At 41.4% G+C, this 20,529-nt stretch overlaps 1 protein-coding gene across 2 annotated transcripts in view; it reads right to left on the reverse strand.

Moving 5' to 3' along the window:
- CBX5 (chromobox 5) overlaps positions 1-20,529 on the reverse strand; it is a 54,921-nt gene that overhangs the window by 15,654 nt on the left and 18,738 nt on the right. For both annotated transcript variants that reach the window (XM_044995673.1, XM_044995672.1), the window contains exons 2-3: positions 2,821-2,999; positions 1,280-1,466 (exon numbers count right to left, since the gene is read on the reverse strand). In XM_044995673.1, the coding sequence (XP_044851608.1) occupies positions 1,280-1,466; positions 2,821-2,957 (324 nt within the window). In that variant the 5' untranslated portion in view covers positions 2,958-2,999. The remainder of the gene's footprint in view (positions 1-1,279; positions 1,467-2,820; positions 3,000-20,529) is intronic.

Below are 20,529 nucleotides of genomic sequence, written 5' to 3' on the forward strand. Positions count from 1 at the left end.
ACCCAGCTGTGGGTGTCAGGAGGAGACAATATCTTGCCAACTGCACAAAGAGATGCATCTTTCAGGAGATGCTTCAACAACTCTCCAAAGAGAAGAGCAGAAGTGACCGGCAGCATTCCAGTGGGAGACAGCAATCAATAACGAAAGCAAGGGAAGGCAGAGGAGATGGGTCCTACTTTGCACAGAAGTTGCAGGGAATCCTAACTACGCCAGACCTTCTAGATATTCAAATTTATTTGGGTTCAAGATAGTTAATGTAGCCTCTTAGGGCTTGTCTACATTACCCGCTGGATCGACGGGCAGCGATCGATCCAGCGGGGGTCAATTATCACGTCTAGTCTAGACGCAATAAATCAACCACTGAGCGCTCTCCCGTTGACTCCGGTACTCCACCAGGGCGAAAGGCGCAGGCAGAGTCAATGGGAGAGCATTAGCCGTCGACTTATCGCAGTGAAGACACCGTGGTAAGTAGATCTAAGTACGTCAACTTCACCTATGTTATTCACGTAGCTGAAGTTGCGTAACTTAAATCGATCCCCCCCACGGTGTAGACTAGGCCATAGTCACTGCACATAGTACAATAAATAAATACAAATTTTAAATTGACACTACAACAGATAGAAATGTAAAAAAAAACCAAGATGAATTTTTCCCTAAAATCTGCTCCTAGATATGGCAGTGAATGAATGCTTGAGAAACATTTATGAGCAGCGAGAGCAGGCATTTTACTGATGCATCCTCTCTAGAGCCCCAAATAATTGCTGCAGACTTTGACATACAGGAAAGCCTCTTGCTTTAGGCACGTATTGTTTTAAGGCAAGTTCTACTTTAAAACACTTGAGTTTATGTCAAGCTTAAATCAGCATTTAAAGTCTCTTTCTTCATTCAAACAATAAACTATTTCTTGTGTCCTAGCTTACTGCCGTTTACTCCTTGTTTGTTTATTAATCTTTATTATATTTAAGACCCTAATTATTTTTAGTGATTCCATTTTTTGGAGTCAGAGGCAGCATTTAGTTCATCCTATTCTAGTGCGGCTTTCCTGAAAGTGGTACAAAGCTGGCAGACTGAAGCACACCCAAACTGAGGTGTTGCTCTATGCCAGTTTGTCTAACAGAATACACCCTCTTAACAATTTTGTTTTTAAAATTCTCTCATGTAATTTTTAGGAGGATGCAGGTAGGAGATGGTTTCCACCAGCACAGATCAATATATTCTGTGCAGAATAGGACTAGAAGCTTGTGGCAGAATGGGGTGAAGGAAAATCCTGCAAGCTCACCTCCCTCTTCTTTTTGGTTTTGATGTCCTCGGCGCTGTTGGAGAGGCTGGATTTCCTCTTTGTGCTTTCAGATTTCTCTCTTGATTTGTTGTTCTCACCCTCCTTCATTTTTTTATATTTTTTCATAAACTCAGAAATCAGCTCGGGGCAGTCCAGATTCTTCTCGGGTTCCCAAGTGTTGTGTTCCCTGCCATGGAAGAGATGGGCAACAACAATCAAAACAGAGGCGGACCAGTTTTAATGCTGTCATCCAAAGATCACAGACATTAACCTACTCTAAGGCAAAGAAAGTTAGTTGTTAGCAAAGGTTTTAAGCTGGGTTCCCCATTTCCTTTGGGAGCCCAGACACCTGCAGTATCAATACTTTAGACCAGTGGTCTCCAAAGTGGGGTGTGCGCAAGAGGATCCTTCAGGGTGCGCGGCAGGAGGAGTGCCGCCACAGCAGCACCGCTTCGCCCTCCTCACCTTTTTTTGCTTCGACAGTTCAGCCAGCAGCATGGGGTGCATGCTCAAATTTTTTTTTACTGATGGGGTGCACGATCAAAAAAGTTTGGAGACTACTGCTTTAGACACCCTTGCACTTCATGAACACAGACTGCCATGTTGCTAAATGACTCATAAGGTGAGGGTTTCAAAATGAAGCATAATCTCAGACTAACAGGAGACAGAGAATGCATTTGATTATTCTAGAATCACCTGGAAGCCTGCAGAGCTCTTCCCTGCAGTGGTAATGGAGGACGTTATCTTGAGTGAAGACATATGGACAAACCAGGTTTGACTAAACAAGGTTCTACCAGATTTTCTTTGCAAATACATACTTCCCAATCCCTCCCCCCAGGACTTTCCTTTCTGATCATCTGTGTTAAATGTCCTGCCCTCCCAGTATAAAGCAGTGTGCATCCATTTAAACATCCCATGCCAAGATATAAACCTTGCACATTTTCAGTCATGGCTGTGCTTCATGGTTGACTACTAGATTCCCCAGTGGTCTGGCCAAAAGCCATGACAAACACAGAGGACACACAACCTGCAAAAAGTTTCCCCATTGGGGCAGATTAAGAGGCAGTTAAGGGGGAGATTTTTTTTAAAGGCATTTGAAGTATCCCTCTTCTAAACAGCCATTTACCCAAGCTGCAGTTAATAGCATCTCCACAATAAGTCTAGACCATAACTGCTCAGGTGCATCTTCACCCGCGAGTCAGTCACTGGTGCTCAAGTGAGGAGGAAGACTATAGACGAGAGTGCTGGTGAACAACTCAAGTGGAACTACCAACTCCATGAAGTGAGAGAGGGAACGCAGACGCCAAAGGGAAAGTAACTTTTGCCAGTGTTTCACAACCCACTTACGATCCCAGGCCCTCTCCTCGTGACCCACTCATTTAAATGGATGCACGCCACTCTTATCTGGAGTGAAGAAGGCAAGCTCCACCCATGAAGGTGTTTAGGAAAGCTTGAATGAGGGCAGCGAAGGTCAAATTTGAAGCACTGCCTGGAGCGCTGCTAAAGAAGATAGCCCAAGTCAGAAGGAAAGTTGGACTTACTCAGAGAATCCTTTCCACTTGAGAAGATACTCCACTTGACCCTTCACAACACGCCTGTCTAGCACCTTCTCCACAACATACTCCTCCTCATCTTCAGAGGACGAACTATCTGCTGTCCTCTTGGTTTTCTTTCCCATAGCGCAGGAAGTTCCACCTAATGCACCAAGGCCACCCAATTCCTGCAAATCGGAAGTGAAATGTTGTTAATTGTTGGCACTGATGCAGGCTTCAGCACTGCTCCCAGCCAAGGTATCGCCCACCCATTTGGGACCCTCTAAGGTTTCTCCAACTCTTTGTCACTAAAGCGCCGATCCTGCAGAAAGGTCCATAGGCAGAGCTCACTGCAGGATCAGGGCTTAAAAGGCCACTATAAACAGAAGGGGAAGAATGAGCGTGAACAAGACTATGGGCCTGTCATTTAAGGACTTGACAAAGTGACTTTGTCCAGAATTGCAAGATTCTTGAAGCGAGTTGGTATTTCCAGTTGAGCTGTTGATCATAGCTAAACTGATCCATTTTAATCTGCGGAAGACCTGTCTACCCTGGGCTGGATGCAGAGTTCAGTAAATAAATATATTCTGTGGATTTGCCCAGCAGGAATGCCCCATCTAGAACTACAAATACAACCACATCTGGGGACCCAGTTACAACAATGGGGCCCTACCTACGCGAGGGACATTTTTATAGAAATTCTGAACACCAGTCCAGCATCACAAGGGTTAGCAATGTGGGAAGCCACAGCACGGATGAGAAAGCGTTATCATATGGTGTTAAATGCCAGTGGTCTGTCTACATTAGGGCTTCCAGCAGCAGTGGAGCTGAATGTTCGCAATGGTGGGATTTTTTTTTTTAAACAGTTTCCTCCATGTAGAGAGGGCTTGACTGTTCTTGAACCAATGCTACAACCATCGCCTTTACAGATACAAATGGATATAACCACTTTATCCTCCTTGGAAGGCAAATATTATCCCTGTTTTACAGAGGAGAGAAAATGAGGCTCAGAGTTTGAAATCCAGACTATGTTAAAAGACTAGACCACGTCAACCTATATTGAAAGATCCAGATGCGATTTAATTAGGTTGCATCCTCATGTAAGGGAAACAATTGGACTGGGGTAACACATACAGGACCTTAAACTGTGAGCCTCAGTTTCTCCTCTCTGCAAACCAGGGATAATACTTAGCTATCTCCCAAGAGAGTAGTGAAGTTAAATCAATCAGTGTTTGAGATCTTTAAATGAAAACTGCTATGCAAGTATTATTAAAAGAGCTGAACAGATATCATCACTTTCCAAAACACACGTGGGTCAGAAACAAGGAAAAGTTCAGTCCCAAACTAGAATTCAAGTGATTGAGAAATAAAAACGTGCTCTTTCAACCTTGGCTGTCACTTTACTACTGTGACACTACTGAGCTGTAGCCATTAAAGGCTGGGACAATAGTTAAAGTTTTGTCAATGTTAGATATAAAATGGCATTTTTCCAGGAATTTATAACTTGGCAATTAAAACCATTCCAGACTGAAACATGGGGCTATGAGGTTTCGGTCCCAGAGACAAAAATTAATAAAGGCGGGGGAATCAATTACACCATTTGAGGTACAAGAGTGAAAAAAGTTGTTATAGCAGATTTGTGCTCCTATAACTTACTCTGCTTCCAGTTTAACAAGTCTAACAAATTATTAGTGCATAAACCTTGTGTGGTCCAACTGCATTGGGTATTAAGTTTTATTTTATTCTTAAATTACAGATCCCCTGTAATATAAAACTCGGCCATTGTACATATACAGAACAGTCATTGCTGCACGTGCCATAACTAATTAGAAAAAGGGTCCCAGTTTAAAATGTTGACTGTTCAACAGTATTTCTTAGTTCACAGGCTTACCAAACTGGGAACCTTTCCAAGCACCGAGGTAAATACATATTTTTATAACCTCAGTTGTTGTTTCTTTAAAAGAGGAATTCAACAACCCATGCCCCTCAACAGGCAGCGTGTGATTTAGACAGAAACCAGGAAATTCCAAGTTAAAGCAGACTCCCAGTTCTTAACTTGGAATTTCCTGGCTTGTGTCAGTTTAGGCCACACAGCTAATGTTCATTAAACAGTTCTGCATTTAGTCCTATGAAGCACTAGTAGACCATAATTCTGGCCCAGGAGTGGATGAACAGGCTGCCTGAGGGCAGAAAAAGCAAATGGACAGAGCCTGAAACAAGCCAATCACCAACAGACCCAATTTAATTGCACTATTTCAGTGAACCTGGGAGCATGAACAGGAATCCTAACCTGGTTGCTGCATCAACAGAACTGCTAACTAAAATGCAGAATCTTTATTGATGGTGATGCATGATCCACAATGAACCTCATTTTCTTCTCAGACCTCAACAGGCGTTTGCTGAGCCTTTTTACTTGTAAAACTGAGCATATCAGCTCATGTGCCAGACACACAAAAAGACTCATTTCTACACAGTCTGTTTTCAAAGTAGAACAACACTTTAAAAGCATTTTTAATGGTGTTATGCCCCCTTCACACAGCCCACTGTACATGTTTTAAAACACTAAGGGCTTTTCTACACTTAAAAATGTTACAGCGACACAGCTACAGTGTAAATAATCTATCTCCCTGAGACGTGGTTGCTAGGTTCATGTAAGAATTCTTCGGTCAACATAGTGATATCTACAAAAGGACTTAGGTTGTCTTAACGTCTCACCGATGTAGTTAAACCAAACTAATTTTCTAGTGTAGACCAGGCCTAATTCAATACACAAGGAAGTTCTAACACAAAGACAGAGCCTCGGACTAACTACTTTCACACGTCAAAGTCTGGCCTTTCCTGGAGAGAAGGGGGGGGAGAGGAGAGAGAAGACTTAGGGCTACTTATGCTGATGGGAGGAGCTCTCCACTCAGTGTAGGTAATTCACCTCCCTGAGAGGCAGCAGCTAGGTCAATGGAAGAATGTTTGTGTCAACCTAGCACTGTCTATACAGGGATTTGGTTGGCTTAACATCCCTGAGCGACATAGTTTTCTAGTTTAGGCCAGGCCTTATTCTTTAACTTGCTTTACTTTAACTGCAACTAACCTGCTCTAGAAACAATCCCTCCCCCAGAGTTATTCAAAAGCATGATGATTTAATTAAGGGTTACAGCTCTGTACCGGTGCACCTGCACCACTGTGAGTACTTCAGTGAAGACACTACTACACCAACGAGAGAGCTTCTCCTGTCCACGTAGTTATCCACCTCTACGATAGGCAGTAGCTATGTCAATGGAGAAGCCCTCTCGTCAACATAGTGCTGTCTACACTGAGGGTTAGGGTGGTATAACTAGGTTGCTCGGCAGTGTGGATTTTTTCACACCCTTGAGAAATGTAGCTATACCAATGTAAGTTTGTAGACCAGCCCTCAGTGTGTCCAGGTGGTGACCATATGTGGTCACACTCACACACACTCACCTTAACTACCCTTTCTGCTGCAGCCTATAGTCATGTGTAACATCTGTTCTTTTGTCATATTATCATTTGGCTGAGGCCATGTTAGCTAGCTGGTAAGCAGCCTGCTGCTTACCCCCACCTCAGCGTTAGCATGTGCTGCAGTCTGAGAGCTCAATTCTGCAGAGTATCAAGCATCACAGAGTTAAAGGCGCTCTCAGCTCCTTGCAAGATAAGGCTCAGAAGAGACTGCATATATTAACTCCTTGAAAGAGATCACGTCTCTAGTGTTACCTGCCTGAAAACATAAGAACGGCCCTACTGAGTCAGACCAAAGGTCCATTTAACCCAGGATCCTGTCCTCTGACAGTGGCCAGTGCCAGGTGCCCTAGAGGGAGTGAACAGAACAGGGAATCACCAAGTGATCCATCCCCTGTCACCCATTCCCAGCTTCTGGCAAACAGAGGCTAGGGACACCATTCCTGCCCATATTGGCTAATACCCATTGATGGACCGATCCTTCATGAACTTATCTAGTTCTTTTTTGAACCCTGTTATGGTCTTGGCCTTCACAACATCCTCTGGCAAAGAGTTCCACAGGTTGACTGTGCACTGTATGAAGAAATACTTCCTTTTGTTTCTTTTAAACCTGCTGCCTATTAATTTCATTTGGTGAACCCTAGTTCAGAATCTCAGAAAGTTTGGGGATTACATGTTTTCAACATCTCATTTTAATCCAGAATGTAAAGAACCACAAAATTACCAGACTCAATGCAGTTTGATTTTAAAACAAGTCACTGTAGAAATTTTATGGAAGCCTATCTGGCATCTGTTATTACAGGCAAAACCGATTTAAGATATGCTTTGCTATTATATTACAAAACTATGTGATAGAAACATATGCTAGAGAATTAAGAGGAAACAAATCTTTACTCATACTTTAAAAGAACAAAGGGGAAGAGGAAAAAAAATGCCATAAAGTGTAGTTGGTTGCGCTGTGATACCATGGTAATGGGCATCCTGTACATACCTAAGAGTGGGTAATGTATTAAGTTAATAACTTTGTGAAATCACAGGTATAAGACCACCCACTAAGGTCCCCCTGCTAAAGTGCAACTGCTCCAGATTTCAAAACCGCTTCACACCCAGTGTCTACCCAATGTGCTGAGCTCTTCTGAAAATCTGGCCATTTATCTTCAGGTCTTAACAGGAGCTCTGAGCTCTTTTCAATGTCAGGCTTGGTTTCTTATAAACATTATAAAATAAGAATGGGGGCTCAAGACACAAATGTCAACTCCAGATGCAACTCAGATCCAGAGAGAGAGAGAGACAGACAGACAACTAGTGGGATTTTCATAGAATATCAGGGTTGGAAGGGACCTCAGGAGGTTATCTAGTCCAAACCCCTGCTCAAAGCAGGACCAATCCCCAGACAGATTTTTGCCCCAGATTCCTAAATGCCCCCCTCAAGGATTGAACTCACAACCCTGGGTTTAGCAGGCCAATGCCCAAACCACTGAGCTATCCCTCCCCCCTTCCCTTGTAGATGTCTACAACAGCTGGACATCTTGTGAACTAGCACAACCACCTTTCAATTTTGGAGTCTTAAGTACTGCTACTAGAGAATCCATTGACAGTCTTTTTCTAAAGGCAGACATCTCTAATCTTCCTGGAAGGGAGGAAGATGGACAAAATTAAACATTTGGAAACCTGTACAAGTTTTATGGAAGCCTATATGGCATCTTTTATTACAAGCAATACAGGGACAGTATTTACAATACTTTTGTAATACACCACTACCCCAATATAACGTGACCCGATATAACACAAATTCGGATATAACGCAGTAAAGCAGTGCTCGAGGGGGGGGGGGGGCGGGGAAGGTTGCGCACTCCAGTGGATCAAAGCAAGTTCGATATAACGCAGTTTCAGCTATAACACGGTAAGATTTTTTGGCTCCTGAGGACAGCGTTATATCAGGGTAGAAGTGTACTGCAAAATAAACTAGTAAAAAAAAAGTGTTTGTAACACAAAGCTAAAGGTTAAGAGTATCCAAAACAAAATATGCATTTCCTATGCCACTGCTGTCTATCAAGTTTGGTTAAGTTGTTTCTGGTAGCACCCACAAAGTGCTAGATGCTGCACAAACACAAAACATGATATGGTCCTTGTAAGGATTTCAAAGCACGTAATAATCCTTAAGTATCAGAGAGGCAGCCATGTTAGTCTGGTTCTGTAAAAGCAGCAAAGAATCCTGTGGCACCTTATAGACTAACAGACGTTTTGCAGCATGAGCTTTCGTGGGTGAATGCCCACTTCGTCGGATGCAAGAGTGGAAATTTCCAGGGGCAGGTAAATATAAGCAAGCAAGAAGCAAGCTAGAGATAATGAGGTTAGATCAATCAGGGAGGATGAGGCCCTGTTCTAGCAGTTGAGGTGTGAAAACCAAGGGAGGAGAAACTACAGAACCAGTTTCTCCTCCCTTGGTTTTCACACCTCAACTGCTAGAACAGGGCCTCATCCTCCCTGATTGATCTAACCTCATTATCTCTAGCTTGCTTCTTGCTTGCTTATATTTACCTGCCCCTGGAAATTTCCACTCTTGCATCCGACAAAGTGGGCATTCACCCACGAAAGCTCATGCTGCAAAACGTCTGTTAGTCAGTAATAATCCTTGAGTATCCCAATATCTCCAGGATGGAAGTGGTAATTATCCTGATAAATCACTCAACCTCCAAAAAACCCTACACTTGTCACTTCTAGAAGTGAAAAAAAAATCTAGTTTCTCTCCACACAGTACATGCTGGAAATGGCTTTCAAAATCTTGATTTGACAAAATCATGTTCAGCAAGCATAGTTCATAGCTCCTAGTTGAATTGAGGTAGAATTTGGTTAAGAAAACCATTCAAGACTAGGTCATTGCAGAACCTCAAACGATTTTCAAGGAGAATCTGTTAACATGTTAAAATTCTAGTGAAGAAAAAGCAGCTGTAGTTTTAACTGATTAGCTGGTCAAGGTAATCCCTAGGGATCACAGCTAATAACACAGATCTTGTCTGGATGTGTATCTGTGTAGACTGTAAACTCTTGGGGCACAGACCTGTCTTCTTACGGTATATAAAGCGCACAGTATATTTTGGACATAACAAAGGAATCTTTGCTAACTAGCTGCAGTTTGAAAAAGCATTAAATACCACATGTTCCTTAACCCATGATCATTAAAGAGTTGCATGTTTAGAGAACTGGGACTTGTCATAATCATTCATAGATTCCAAGGCCAAAGGGGAATATTGTGATCATCTGGTCTGACCTCCTGTATAACACAAGCTATAGAACTTTCCCCAAAATAATTCGTAGAGCAGATCATTTAGAAAAACGTCCAGTCTGGATTTTAAAAAGGTCATGATGGAGAATCCACCACAACCCTTGGTAAATTGTTCCAATGGTTAATTATTCTTGCTGTTAAAAATGTTATGCATTAATTCCAGTCTGAATTTGTCTAGCTTCAACTTCCAGTCATTAGATAGTGTTGTACCTTTTTCTGCTAGACTGAAGAGCCCGTTATTAATTAGTTGTTTGCCATATAGGTAATTACAGATTGTAATCAAGTCACTCATAACCTTCTCATTGTTAAGCTAAGTAGACTGAGCTCCTTGAGGCAGGTTTTCTAGTCCTTTAAATCATTCTTTTGGTTCTTCTCTGAACCCCCTCAATTTTATCAACATCCTTCTTGAATTGTGGACACTAGAGCTGGATACTATATTCCAGAAGTGGTCGCTCCAAAGCCAAATACAGAGGTAATATGACCTAACCACCCCTACTTAAGATTCTCCTGTTTATACATCCATGGACCGTATTTAGGCATTTCTGGCATCACACTGGGAGCTTGTGTTCAGCTTCCTATCCACCATGCTCCCCAAAAGCAAGTGATCCATGCCCTGTCACCCAATCCCAGCCTCTGGCAAACAGAGGCTAGGGACACCATTCCTTCTCGTAATACAAGAACAAGGGGCCACCAAATTAAATGTATAGGTAGCAGGTTTAAAACTAACACAATAAAGTATTTTTTCACACAACACACTGTCAACCTCTGGAACTCCTTGCTAGAGGGTGTTGTGAAGGCCAATACTATAACAGGGTTCAAAAGGAAGCTAGATAGATTCATGGAAGATAGGTCCATCAATGGCTATTAGCCAGGATGGGCAGGAATGGTGTCCCTAGCCTCCGTTTGCCAGAAGCTGGGATTGGGTGACAAGGCATGGATCACTTGATGATAACCTGTCTGTTCATTCTCTTTGGGGCACCTGCCATTGGCCACTTCAGAGGACAGGATAGGATACTGGGCCTGATGGACCTTTGGTCTGACCCAGTATGGCCGTTCTTATGTTCTTAAGTCTTTCAGTGTCACTGCTTCCCAGTATACACTCCCCCATTGTGTAAGTATGGCCTATGTTCTTTGTTCAAAGATTTACATTTAGCCATATTAAAATGCACATCGTTTGCTTGCACCCAGCTTACCAAGCAACCCAGATTGCGCTGTATCAATGACCTGTCCTCTTCATTGTTTACCTTCCCCCTATTTTTGTGTCATCTGCAAACTTTTATCAGTGACTATTTTATGTTTTCTTCCAGGTCATTAACAGAAATGTTACATAGGGTAGGGCCAAGAACCAATTCCTGTGGGAGCCAGATAGAAACACATTCTGACCAGGGACCCCTTGGTGCCAACTGGCAGAGAGTATACGGAGTCCGTGGGGGTTTTTAGGGATCCCCAGGGTCTCATATCTACATAATAGTTAGCCAAAGGAGGGCATGTAAGGTCTCTACTGAGAGCCCATAGCCTGCTGGTCATCATAATCACTTTGAGATGTATGTAAGGATATTATTTAAAAAGTTATGTATCTACACTGAAAACTGTGTTCTTAAGATACTAAGTAAGACAAGCCACTAGAAGATGATAAACAGGAATTGTTCAGGCAAGGGGCGGTAGATATTTATCTCCCTGGCTGGTAATTGCAAGTCTATTTACATATAAGCCACCAGCTAATCAAGACAGCGAAGTTGACAAGAGATCACAAAAATCTACAGGAGGGAACACACAGGAGGAAGGTGTCCTGTTGATGTCAAACATTAAAGAACTAGTCTGGTACAACAGGAGAATGCAAGGAGACACACAGGATCCTTCTCTAGGGAGACAAGTTGAGAGTGTGACTTGTTTCATGAAAAAAGGATCAGGGCCCACCTGGCTGAAAAACACCGTTGAACAATACTACAAGACATGACAGATTCCAGAGAAATTCCCCAGACTCCATTTTGTACAAATTGTTTGTATATTATTTATTATATTAGTGTGTTGTTGGACCAAGAAAATGTATGTTAAATTACAAATACCCCTCTACCTTGATATAACGCTGTCCTCGGGAGCCAAAAAATCTTACTGCGTTATAGGTGAAACCGCGTTATATTGAACTTGATTTGATTCGCCGGAGCGCGCAGCCCCACCCCTCTGGAGCCCTGCTTTACCGCGTTATATCCAAATTTGTGTTATGTTGGGTGACGTTATAACGGGGTAGAGGTGTAGTTCAAAAAGGCTGGAAATTGTAATGGGTTTATTACAAGAAATTTAAAATTAACTTGCAAAGCATGTATTAAAATTTAACGTGAGCAATTTATAGCCAACCATTTGTTTATCTAAATGTAACTCATAAATGTCATGTAACAGTTTTACCCTAGTTTTACTTAAACAATTGTATGTGTGTAATATTATATTTGCAAGAACTTGTTGTAAGAGTCAAAGCCAATACACACAGTTATGATCATTATATGTCATTTTACAAATGAAATGAAATGAAAATAAAACAAACAGGAATGCAAGCAATTTTGCATCTATTATAGTGATCTTAATGCTTCAGATACTGGTGGTGACTGAGATGCTTATCTTAATACACTGAATTAAAAGGAAGCTTGAACGGTTGGAGAGAGCTGAAATGATTACATTCTTCTAGTGAGGCAGAATTGGGGAAGTAAGGTACTGAGCCAATGAAAAGAATCATAGGCTCAGTCTCAAAAAGAGAGACTTGAGCCAACTTTGGACAAAGCCAAACACCCACTGAACTCACTAGTAGGTGATGGCTAGATATATAAATATAATCAAACTATTAAGGAAGGGACTGATATATCAGAGAAATTCCCCAGACTCCATTTTGTATCCCTGGCTTCCATTTTAAATAAGCAAGAGTCACTCCACCATTAGAACCTGCAGGTCACATAGCAATAAAAATACAGACGCTCCCCAAATTACACAAGTGTTCCATTCCGGAACGCCTTGCGCAGGTCAAATTTTGCGTAAGTCAGCTACGTATACCCGATAATTACGTAAAAAAAAAAGCTTATGGAACTATTTCCGTAAGTGCAGATTTGCATAAATCAGGTTTGCGTAACCCAGAGAGCTTTGTGTAGAATTGGCAGGAAAACCAAAGAAGGGGAAAGGTCAGTAGAGCCTAACACTGAGGTAAGCAACGGTTGCAGACTAAAAACAGACCTGGCAGTTTGGAATGTGGGCAGTTGTCACGTGGAAGAATGATCTGACAGGAAGATATTAGCAGAAGTGTCTAGAAAGTTCTGACATGACAGTATAAAAAAGTCAGTGTGTCAGTGAGCAGCCGGAGGGTTAGGAGCTGCCAGTAAAGCAGCAGCAGCAGCAGGGCAGTAGCAGAGGGAGTCCTGCCCTGCCACTGGAACGCAGACACACAGACTGGGGCACAGAGGAAGGAAAGAGAGACCTGAGGAGAAGACAGCAAAGTCAGCAGACAGAGTAAGCCTGTCAGTTATAATCATAGCTTAGTACAGTATAATGTTAGTGTACATACGGGTTGCTTTGGTTAATAAAAGGTGTATGGATGTGTGTAAGGTGTAAAAGGAATGTATATTTGTAAGATTTAAGGAACATTTAAGAGCTGCTGTCAGTGTCCTGCGGAAGACTGGCCACTTGAAGCCGGGCGCAGACACTTAGAATGGTCTCAAACTGTATGTTATTACGGTTTGGGGTGCTCTCTAACTTGCAAGGGATTTATGTTTTAGATTATTATTGTATTAGGGATTGTTATTTGCACCAATAAAAAGGTGCCTTGTTTTGGTCAAAATACTGTTTTAGGTTAATAGTTTATTTATCAGAAGGCTGTATCCATGTCCTCTGGGAAATTCCTTAGCCACCCTGGAGACCTATACCTGAGGAAAACAGATTGAGGAGCACAGATATGTGGTTTTAAGGGAAAACCTTTTAGGAGATATTTAAATTCACGTCTCTTGAGGGAACCTTTGGTAAATCCAGGTGTGGGTAATAGGTTAACTATTCTGGAGGTACCCTAAATCCGTTTTCAGGGTAACAATGGTAACTAGTTAAGTAAGTTAGGCTCTAGAATGCGTGTTATGCTTTTATTTTACATGTAACCATTTGTTTCCAATATTTCTACTTGCTATCATTTCAATTTCTACTCTTCGTTAAATACACTTTTACTTGTTTTCATTATAGACATATCTAAGCGCTGTGTGTTAAACGGAGCGATGATCCTGAGGTGAAATTTGTAAACTGGTGCATGCTGCTCCTTTGGGAGCAGCAGGTCTGTGAATTCTGTGAATGTCCAGCAGACTAAGGGCTGGTCATTCCAGGGGGATGCGTGGAAGGCTTGAAAGTTGGAGCATGCTTATAGCTAATCTGGAGCGAGACAGCAGGGCCTGCCTGGGGAGTGCTTGGGTTGCCCATGGCCAGTGGGGTTGGGGAGCTGACTCCCAGCCGGCAGAGACAGCATGCTTCTGCACACTATGAGCAGGTGGTAACATGGTGCCTCACAGCCTTGGGGAGCATCACACCCTCCTGTTCAATGACAATTTGCCCTTTATTGTTACATTTTGAGACCTATCGGTTAGCCAGCTTTAGACCCATTTAACGTGTGCCATGTTCATTTTATATTTCCCTAGGGTTTTTTGTTTTTTAAATAAAAATGTCCAAGTCACATGCCTTACAGAAGTCTAAGTATATTACAGCAATACTGTTACTCCTACCAATCAAACCCGTAAACTTAGCTAAAAAAGCTATCAAGTTAGTTTGACAAGATTTATTTTCCATTAACCCATGTTGATTGGCATTATTTATATTAGCTTCCCTTAATTCTTTATTAATTAAGTGGTGTATTAGTCACTCCATTATCTTGTTCAGGATCGATGTCAGAGGGACAGACCTATAATTACCTGCGTCATCCTGTTTATCCTTTTTAATTACAGACACTCCCTGGGTTATGCAAGACCCAACTTACGCAAAAAGATCCATAAGGCATAAATAAAATTTGCAAGTTGTGGAAAATATTGCATAGCATACGGAAACACAAAGTACTGTAGTGCGGAGGAATACAGCGGTAGCATCTCCTACAAGGAAAGGCTTTGCGCTCTCACAGCCTGTCAGTCTCGTGTCTTTTCAGTGATACTGTATTTCTGTTATTTCACCCTATTATTTCATTCAAATCATGCCTGGAAAGCGACCAAGTGATAGCATGAGTGCAGGACCAGTTCGTAAGCGAAAGAAGATTGATTTAGAGCAGAAAATGAAAATAGTGAAAAAGTATGAAGGCGGACAAAGCCTGTCGTCAATTGCTCGTGAACTCGATTTGGCTACCTCAACAGTGAAAAGTATTTTGAATGATAGTGCACGCATAAAAGAGCATGTGAAAGGCTCTGCTCCTGTAAAATCAACAGTCATAGCGAAGCAGCGTTCTAGTGCTATCTATGAAATGGAAAAGTTATTAACAATGTGGATGGAAGATCAGATTCAAAAACGTGTGCCGCTTAGCCTAATGATTATTCAAGCAAAGGCTAAAAGTATTTTCGAAGACGTAAAGGGAAAATACAGTGATCCTAATGCAAAGTTTGTGGCTAGTCCTGGGTGGTTTAATAGATTTAAACAACGTGCAAATTTTCACAATATAAAAGTGAGTGATGAGGCTGCTAGTGCTGATACAAAAGCAGCTGAAAAGTATCCCAAAGTGTTACAAAAACTTATAGAAGAATGTGGTTATACAGCACAGCAAATCTTTAACGTCGACGAAACTGGATTGTTTTGGAAAAAAATGCCAGACAGAACATACATTTCAAAAGAGGAAAAGACTATGAAAGGGTTTAAGGCTGCAAAAGATAGGCTAACACTTTTGGTTGGGGGTAATGCAGCTGGAGATTGCAAATTGAAACCGTTGCTTGTTTATCATTCAGAAAATCCCCATGCGTTTAAAGGCATTAGCAAAGCTACCCTTCCAGTTCACTTCCGTTCAAATCGAAAGGCTTGGATCACAATGGCACTTTTCGAAGATTGGTTTATAAATTTGTTTATCCCTGAAGTGGAAAAATTCTGCAGAGAAAACGACATCCTATTCAAGATTATGCTTATCATCGATAATGCTCCTGGACATCCCGCACATTTAGATGACTTTCACCCTAATGTAAAAGTCGTGTTTCTACCTCCTAACACAACTTCGATCCTACAGCCCCTGGATCAGGGGGTCATTGCTAATTTTAAAGCCTATTATCTACGAAGAACATTTGCACAGGCAGTAAAAGCAACTGACAGAGAGTCTGGCAAGACTTTACGTGATTTTTGGAAATCATATAACATTTACCAAGCCATCATAAACATTGCTAAGGCCTGGGCAGAGGTTACCCAAGTTTGTTTGAATGCTGTATGGAAGAAAGCGTGCCCACAGTTTGTACACAGCTTTAAAGCTTTTGAAAAAGACGAAACATATGAGGAGGTGGCAGATGAAATTGTGAAGCTTGCCAAGCAGCTTGAGCTGGAAGTTGATGTTGGTGATGTGGATGAGCTTATCGAATCCCATGGAGCTGAATTATCAAATGAGGATCTTATAGAATTAGAAGCAGCAAAAGTAAAAGAACAGACTGAAGCTGAGGATGAAGTTGAAGTAGAAGAGCCACGACACTTCAACACCAAGGAGATGGCACTTGCATTTCGTGAGATTGACTCTGCGCTGGCAAGGTTTGAGAAGATGGACCCCAATTCCTCACGATTCTTGAAAGTGAACAGAGGCACTGACGAAACGCTGGCCTGTTACAGACTGATATATGAAGAGAAGAAAAAGGCCACCATCGAGTCATCTCTTGATAAGTTTGTAAGGAAGATTGAAAGGCCTGCAACGTCCACATCTCCACAGCCTTCCACCTCCAAAGCCCCCTCTGACGACCCCGATGATGTAATGTCTGTCTCCTCCTCTCCTTCCTCATCTACAAATTAAGCCCACTGTCATCCACCACCAAAATGCAGCCTTCAGCGTGCCAGGATAACAATAGGATTAAGGTAAATGCAATATTTTTGTTGTAATTGTTTGTTTTTTATGCTTGCACAACATTAAGTTTCAGACTTACGTAAAATTCAGGTTACGCAAGGCTTTCCGGAATGGAATGATTGCGTAAGTCGGGGCCCATCTGTGTTGGCATAACATTAGCTTTCTTGCAATCTTCTGGAAATTCCCCCATGTTCCAAGACTTATTGAAAATCAAAATTAACAGTCCACTGAGCTCTACAGGATACAGGAGCTCTTTTAAAACTCTTGGATACAAGTTATCCGGACATGCTGATTTAAAAATGTCTAACTTTAGTAGACCGTGTTTAACATCCTCCTGAGAAAGTTAACATGTCTTCATCAGCTCTACAAGCCAGAAGAATAATCAAAATCCAACCACCCTATACCTTTGTCTAGATCAGTGGTCCCCAACCTTTTTCGTCTGGCAGCATTTTGGCGGCGACGCCACTGCATGACACAGCTTGTCAGCGGCATTTCGGCGGATGTTTGTCTGCCGGCCAGTACTCGGGCGCACTTAGATGCTCCAGCGCCCACGGGCACCGCGGTGGGGACCCCTGGTCTAGATTCATGATGCTTTCAGACCCGTTGCTAGCCTCTGCAGAATGAGACTAATCCTAAAGTTTCTTTAACATTTTACTCAATTTCTCTCAGAATGTTAATTCTGAATTTCTGGATCTGCAGCATGGAAGCTAACATTTACCTACCCATGCCCTTACACAAATGTCAATAATTTTTAATTCCCAAGTTTTCCATCACTCCAACATGGACGCTTCATCTAAAAAAAAAGTCACATGAAATCGCTAGATGTTAATTTAGAAATGAATCCAATTCCCTATGAAGTTAATGAAACATATTATTACACTCACTTTAATGGGAGCTGGAGCAAGCCTCTCAAGAGTTTCTTCTTATTTTTATTATGATGATTATTATGACAAAGGAGCTTGCGTGCAGTGATAGGATACAGGGATAATTCACAAATTCAGAGCTCTGCAACCTGAGCAGCAGGTTCATCTATCAAAGTATGGATGTTTATTAGTGTGGGATTCACAACAAGGACTAGAGAGAGCTCATACAACTATGACTAAAGTTTAATCTTCTCTAAGGAGACGCTTCCAAGTGTTTATGAAGCCCTTGACAATGTCCCTTTAATACACAGTATAATATTGTGTCCTGCTATCACTTCAGTGTATTTGTGATACAAATTATACTTAAGCTATATTGCCTAGAACAGGTGTTCTCAGCCTTTTGTACTGGTGACCCCTTTCACACAGCAAGCCTCTGAGTGCGACCCCCCTCATACATTAAAAAACACTTGTTTACATATTTAACACCATTATACATGTTGGAGACAAAACGGGGTTTGGGGTAGAGGCTGACAGCTCACGATTCCCCATGTAATAACCTCACGATCCCCTGAGGGGTCCAGACCCTCAGTTTGAGAACCCCTGGCCTAGAACTTAGATAAATAAAACAAAAATAGTATTGAACTGTTTCTGCCCAATACAACAAGGTATCCTTGGCAGCTTTTTAACCATCCATTACAATCCAAAGCAATTTCTCTCTGTAGCAATTTAAGAGCTTGTAAAAATATAATGGTCGATTATAGGCGAAACAAACCCCAGAGTTATTGAACCTTGCAGGCCCTCTGAAGTATCTCTGTTGACATTTAAGTGTGAGTTATTGTGTCACAATATCATAAAAGTGTGCTCAGTGTACAGATACATTGTTATTTAAATGACACCAAAAGAAGCCAGTTTCATCCAAGAGAAGGCTACTTTTACAGAAATCGGAAGTTCCCATTTCAGATCTACAAAGCTATAAGAAATAGTTCATTTAGAGCAGTAGCTCTCAATCTTTCCAGATTACTGTACCCCTTTCAAGAGTCTGATTTGTCTTGTGTATCCTCAAGTTTCACCTCACTTAAAAACTTACAAAATCGGACATAAAAATACACCAGGTGTCACAGCAGACTATTATTGAAAAACTGCTTACTTGCTCATTTTTATCATATAATTATAAAATAAATCAATCGGAATATAAATATTGTACTTACATTTCAGTGTATAGTATACAGAGCAATATAAACATATCATTACCTATGAAATTTTAGTGTGTACAGACTTCACTAGTGCTTTTTATATAGCCTATTGTAAAACTAGGCAAATATCTAGATGAGTAGATGTACTCCCTGGAAGACCTCTGCATACCCCCAACGATACACGTGCCCCTGGTTGAGAACCACTGATTTAGAGAAAGGTAATACATTTTGTTCTTCCTATATTGTATACCACAGTTAATCACCAACCCTGAATCAGCAAACATATATGGTTATTTCCCTCTTGCAGGGGTACTTTAGGTCCAAATATAGGTTCTGGATAAAAAACATTTTACAAAACCCATTAATAGAAATATTTAACATATAAACATTCTCTCACAACGTGTGCACCCAAAAACCAACAGCATTGGGCTAGGGCAGGAGAACCAGAAAATAAAACCAATTCATCTATTTTAATTGTCCAAACTAACTAAATGAAAGGGAAAATCTGCATCAATGGAAGATCCTAAGTCTTCACTGCAAAAAGGTGTACTTTTGCGCTTTTGAAAATTCTTTCAATGCTAATGTTCTAAGGTGTTCTCAGCAACACATGTAAAATATGCTGAACAAAGAAACAAAGCCAGGTTAAACATTAAAACATAGTAGACCTCATTTTGCAAGGTGCTGAATCCTAATGAGGTTCAAGCACCTAATACAATCCAGACCTAAATCCTTGTCTGCCCTAGGAAAAAAGATGTATTTAACATGTTAGCTAACACGTTAAAAAATGCTTTTTCCCCAGTGTAGATGGGGCCTTGAACAGTAACCCACAGATAGAGCCTTCTTCCCATGGCAAGAGTAGTGCAAGAACACAGCATCACTATGACAGCAACCACCAAGCCCCACCTGCATCTAAAACCTTAACATTTTGCGTTAAACATGCATGTCAGAGTTCTACAAGTTCACAGTGACGTGTACATTAAATGAGTTACAGCCCCATTTTAGTGAATCAAGATGTGTGACTCTTCCATGAGCATTAACTTTCAAACAGGAACAACCAGACCTTGCCATTTCCGCTAAATTGAGATAAATAAGGTGAATTCACATTTTTTATGGTGCTGTTTCACTGCTTATGACTATGAATACCAGGCCTTGTCTACACACATGAATTATACCACTGCAGTTGAAGTGTTACAGCCTCCCAATGTAGATGCAGTTATACTGGTATGGATATTCTCCTTTGGCAGCATGCGGCACATTTACACAAGCACAATGGGTCTACACTAGGACCTGTACTGATCTATTTCAGAAGGAAAAATCACACTCCTAGCCAAAATAGTTAAAACTAGTACAATAATTGTATGTAGATCAGGCCCCAAGGCCACTGTTTATACTAGGCCTTCTCCCACCAAAATATCTTCCTGTCATTTCTCAAACACCAGGTCAGCTCCCCATGGCAGAAGCAACAGTAGAAGCACTAGTGCAAAAAAGCCACCTGCATTTTAGCTACTACAATGAACAAGACTAGACAATATGTTGGTTAAAATGCAACAGCCGACAGCATCTTTTCTACAATAGCGTTCTCGCTATTGCTTCCACATGTGGAGCTGTACCAGCACAGAATGATGGAAATGTTTTTGAAGGGAAGCCAGAACAGAGATTGCAGTTATTCTAACTGGGACTAGCAGACACTATAATTATCAATGCTGCAAAACATTTTCCACTATAAACCCTGTTTTCCCATACTTACAACTTCATAAAAATATTCACTGAAGTTTTCTGTGCTTGGTCTCTGCTCAAAGGAAAGTAGCCAGAGTCCCTTCAGCAGTATGAGATATGGTAGAGACAAATTTCAGAGTAGCAGCCGTGTTAGTCTGTATCCGCAAAAAG

This window comes from Mauremys mutica, chromosome 20 (assembly GCF_020497125.1).
Source record: "Mauremys mutica isolate MM-2020 ecotype Southern chromosome 20, ASM2049712v1, whole genome shotgun sequence".
In the NCBI taxonomy this organism is placed as follows: domain Eukaryota; kingdom Metazoa; phylum Chordata; order Testudines; family Geoemydidae; genus Mauremys; species Mauremys mutica.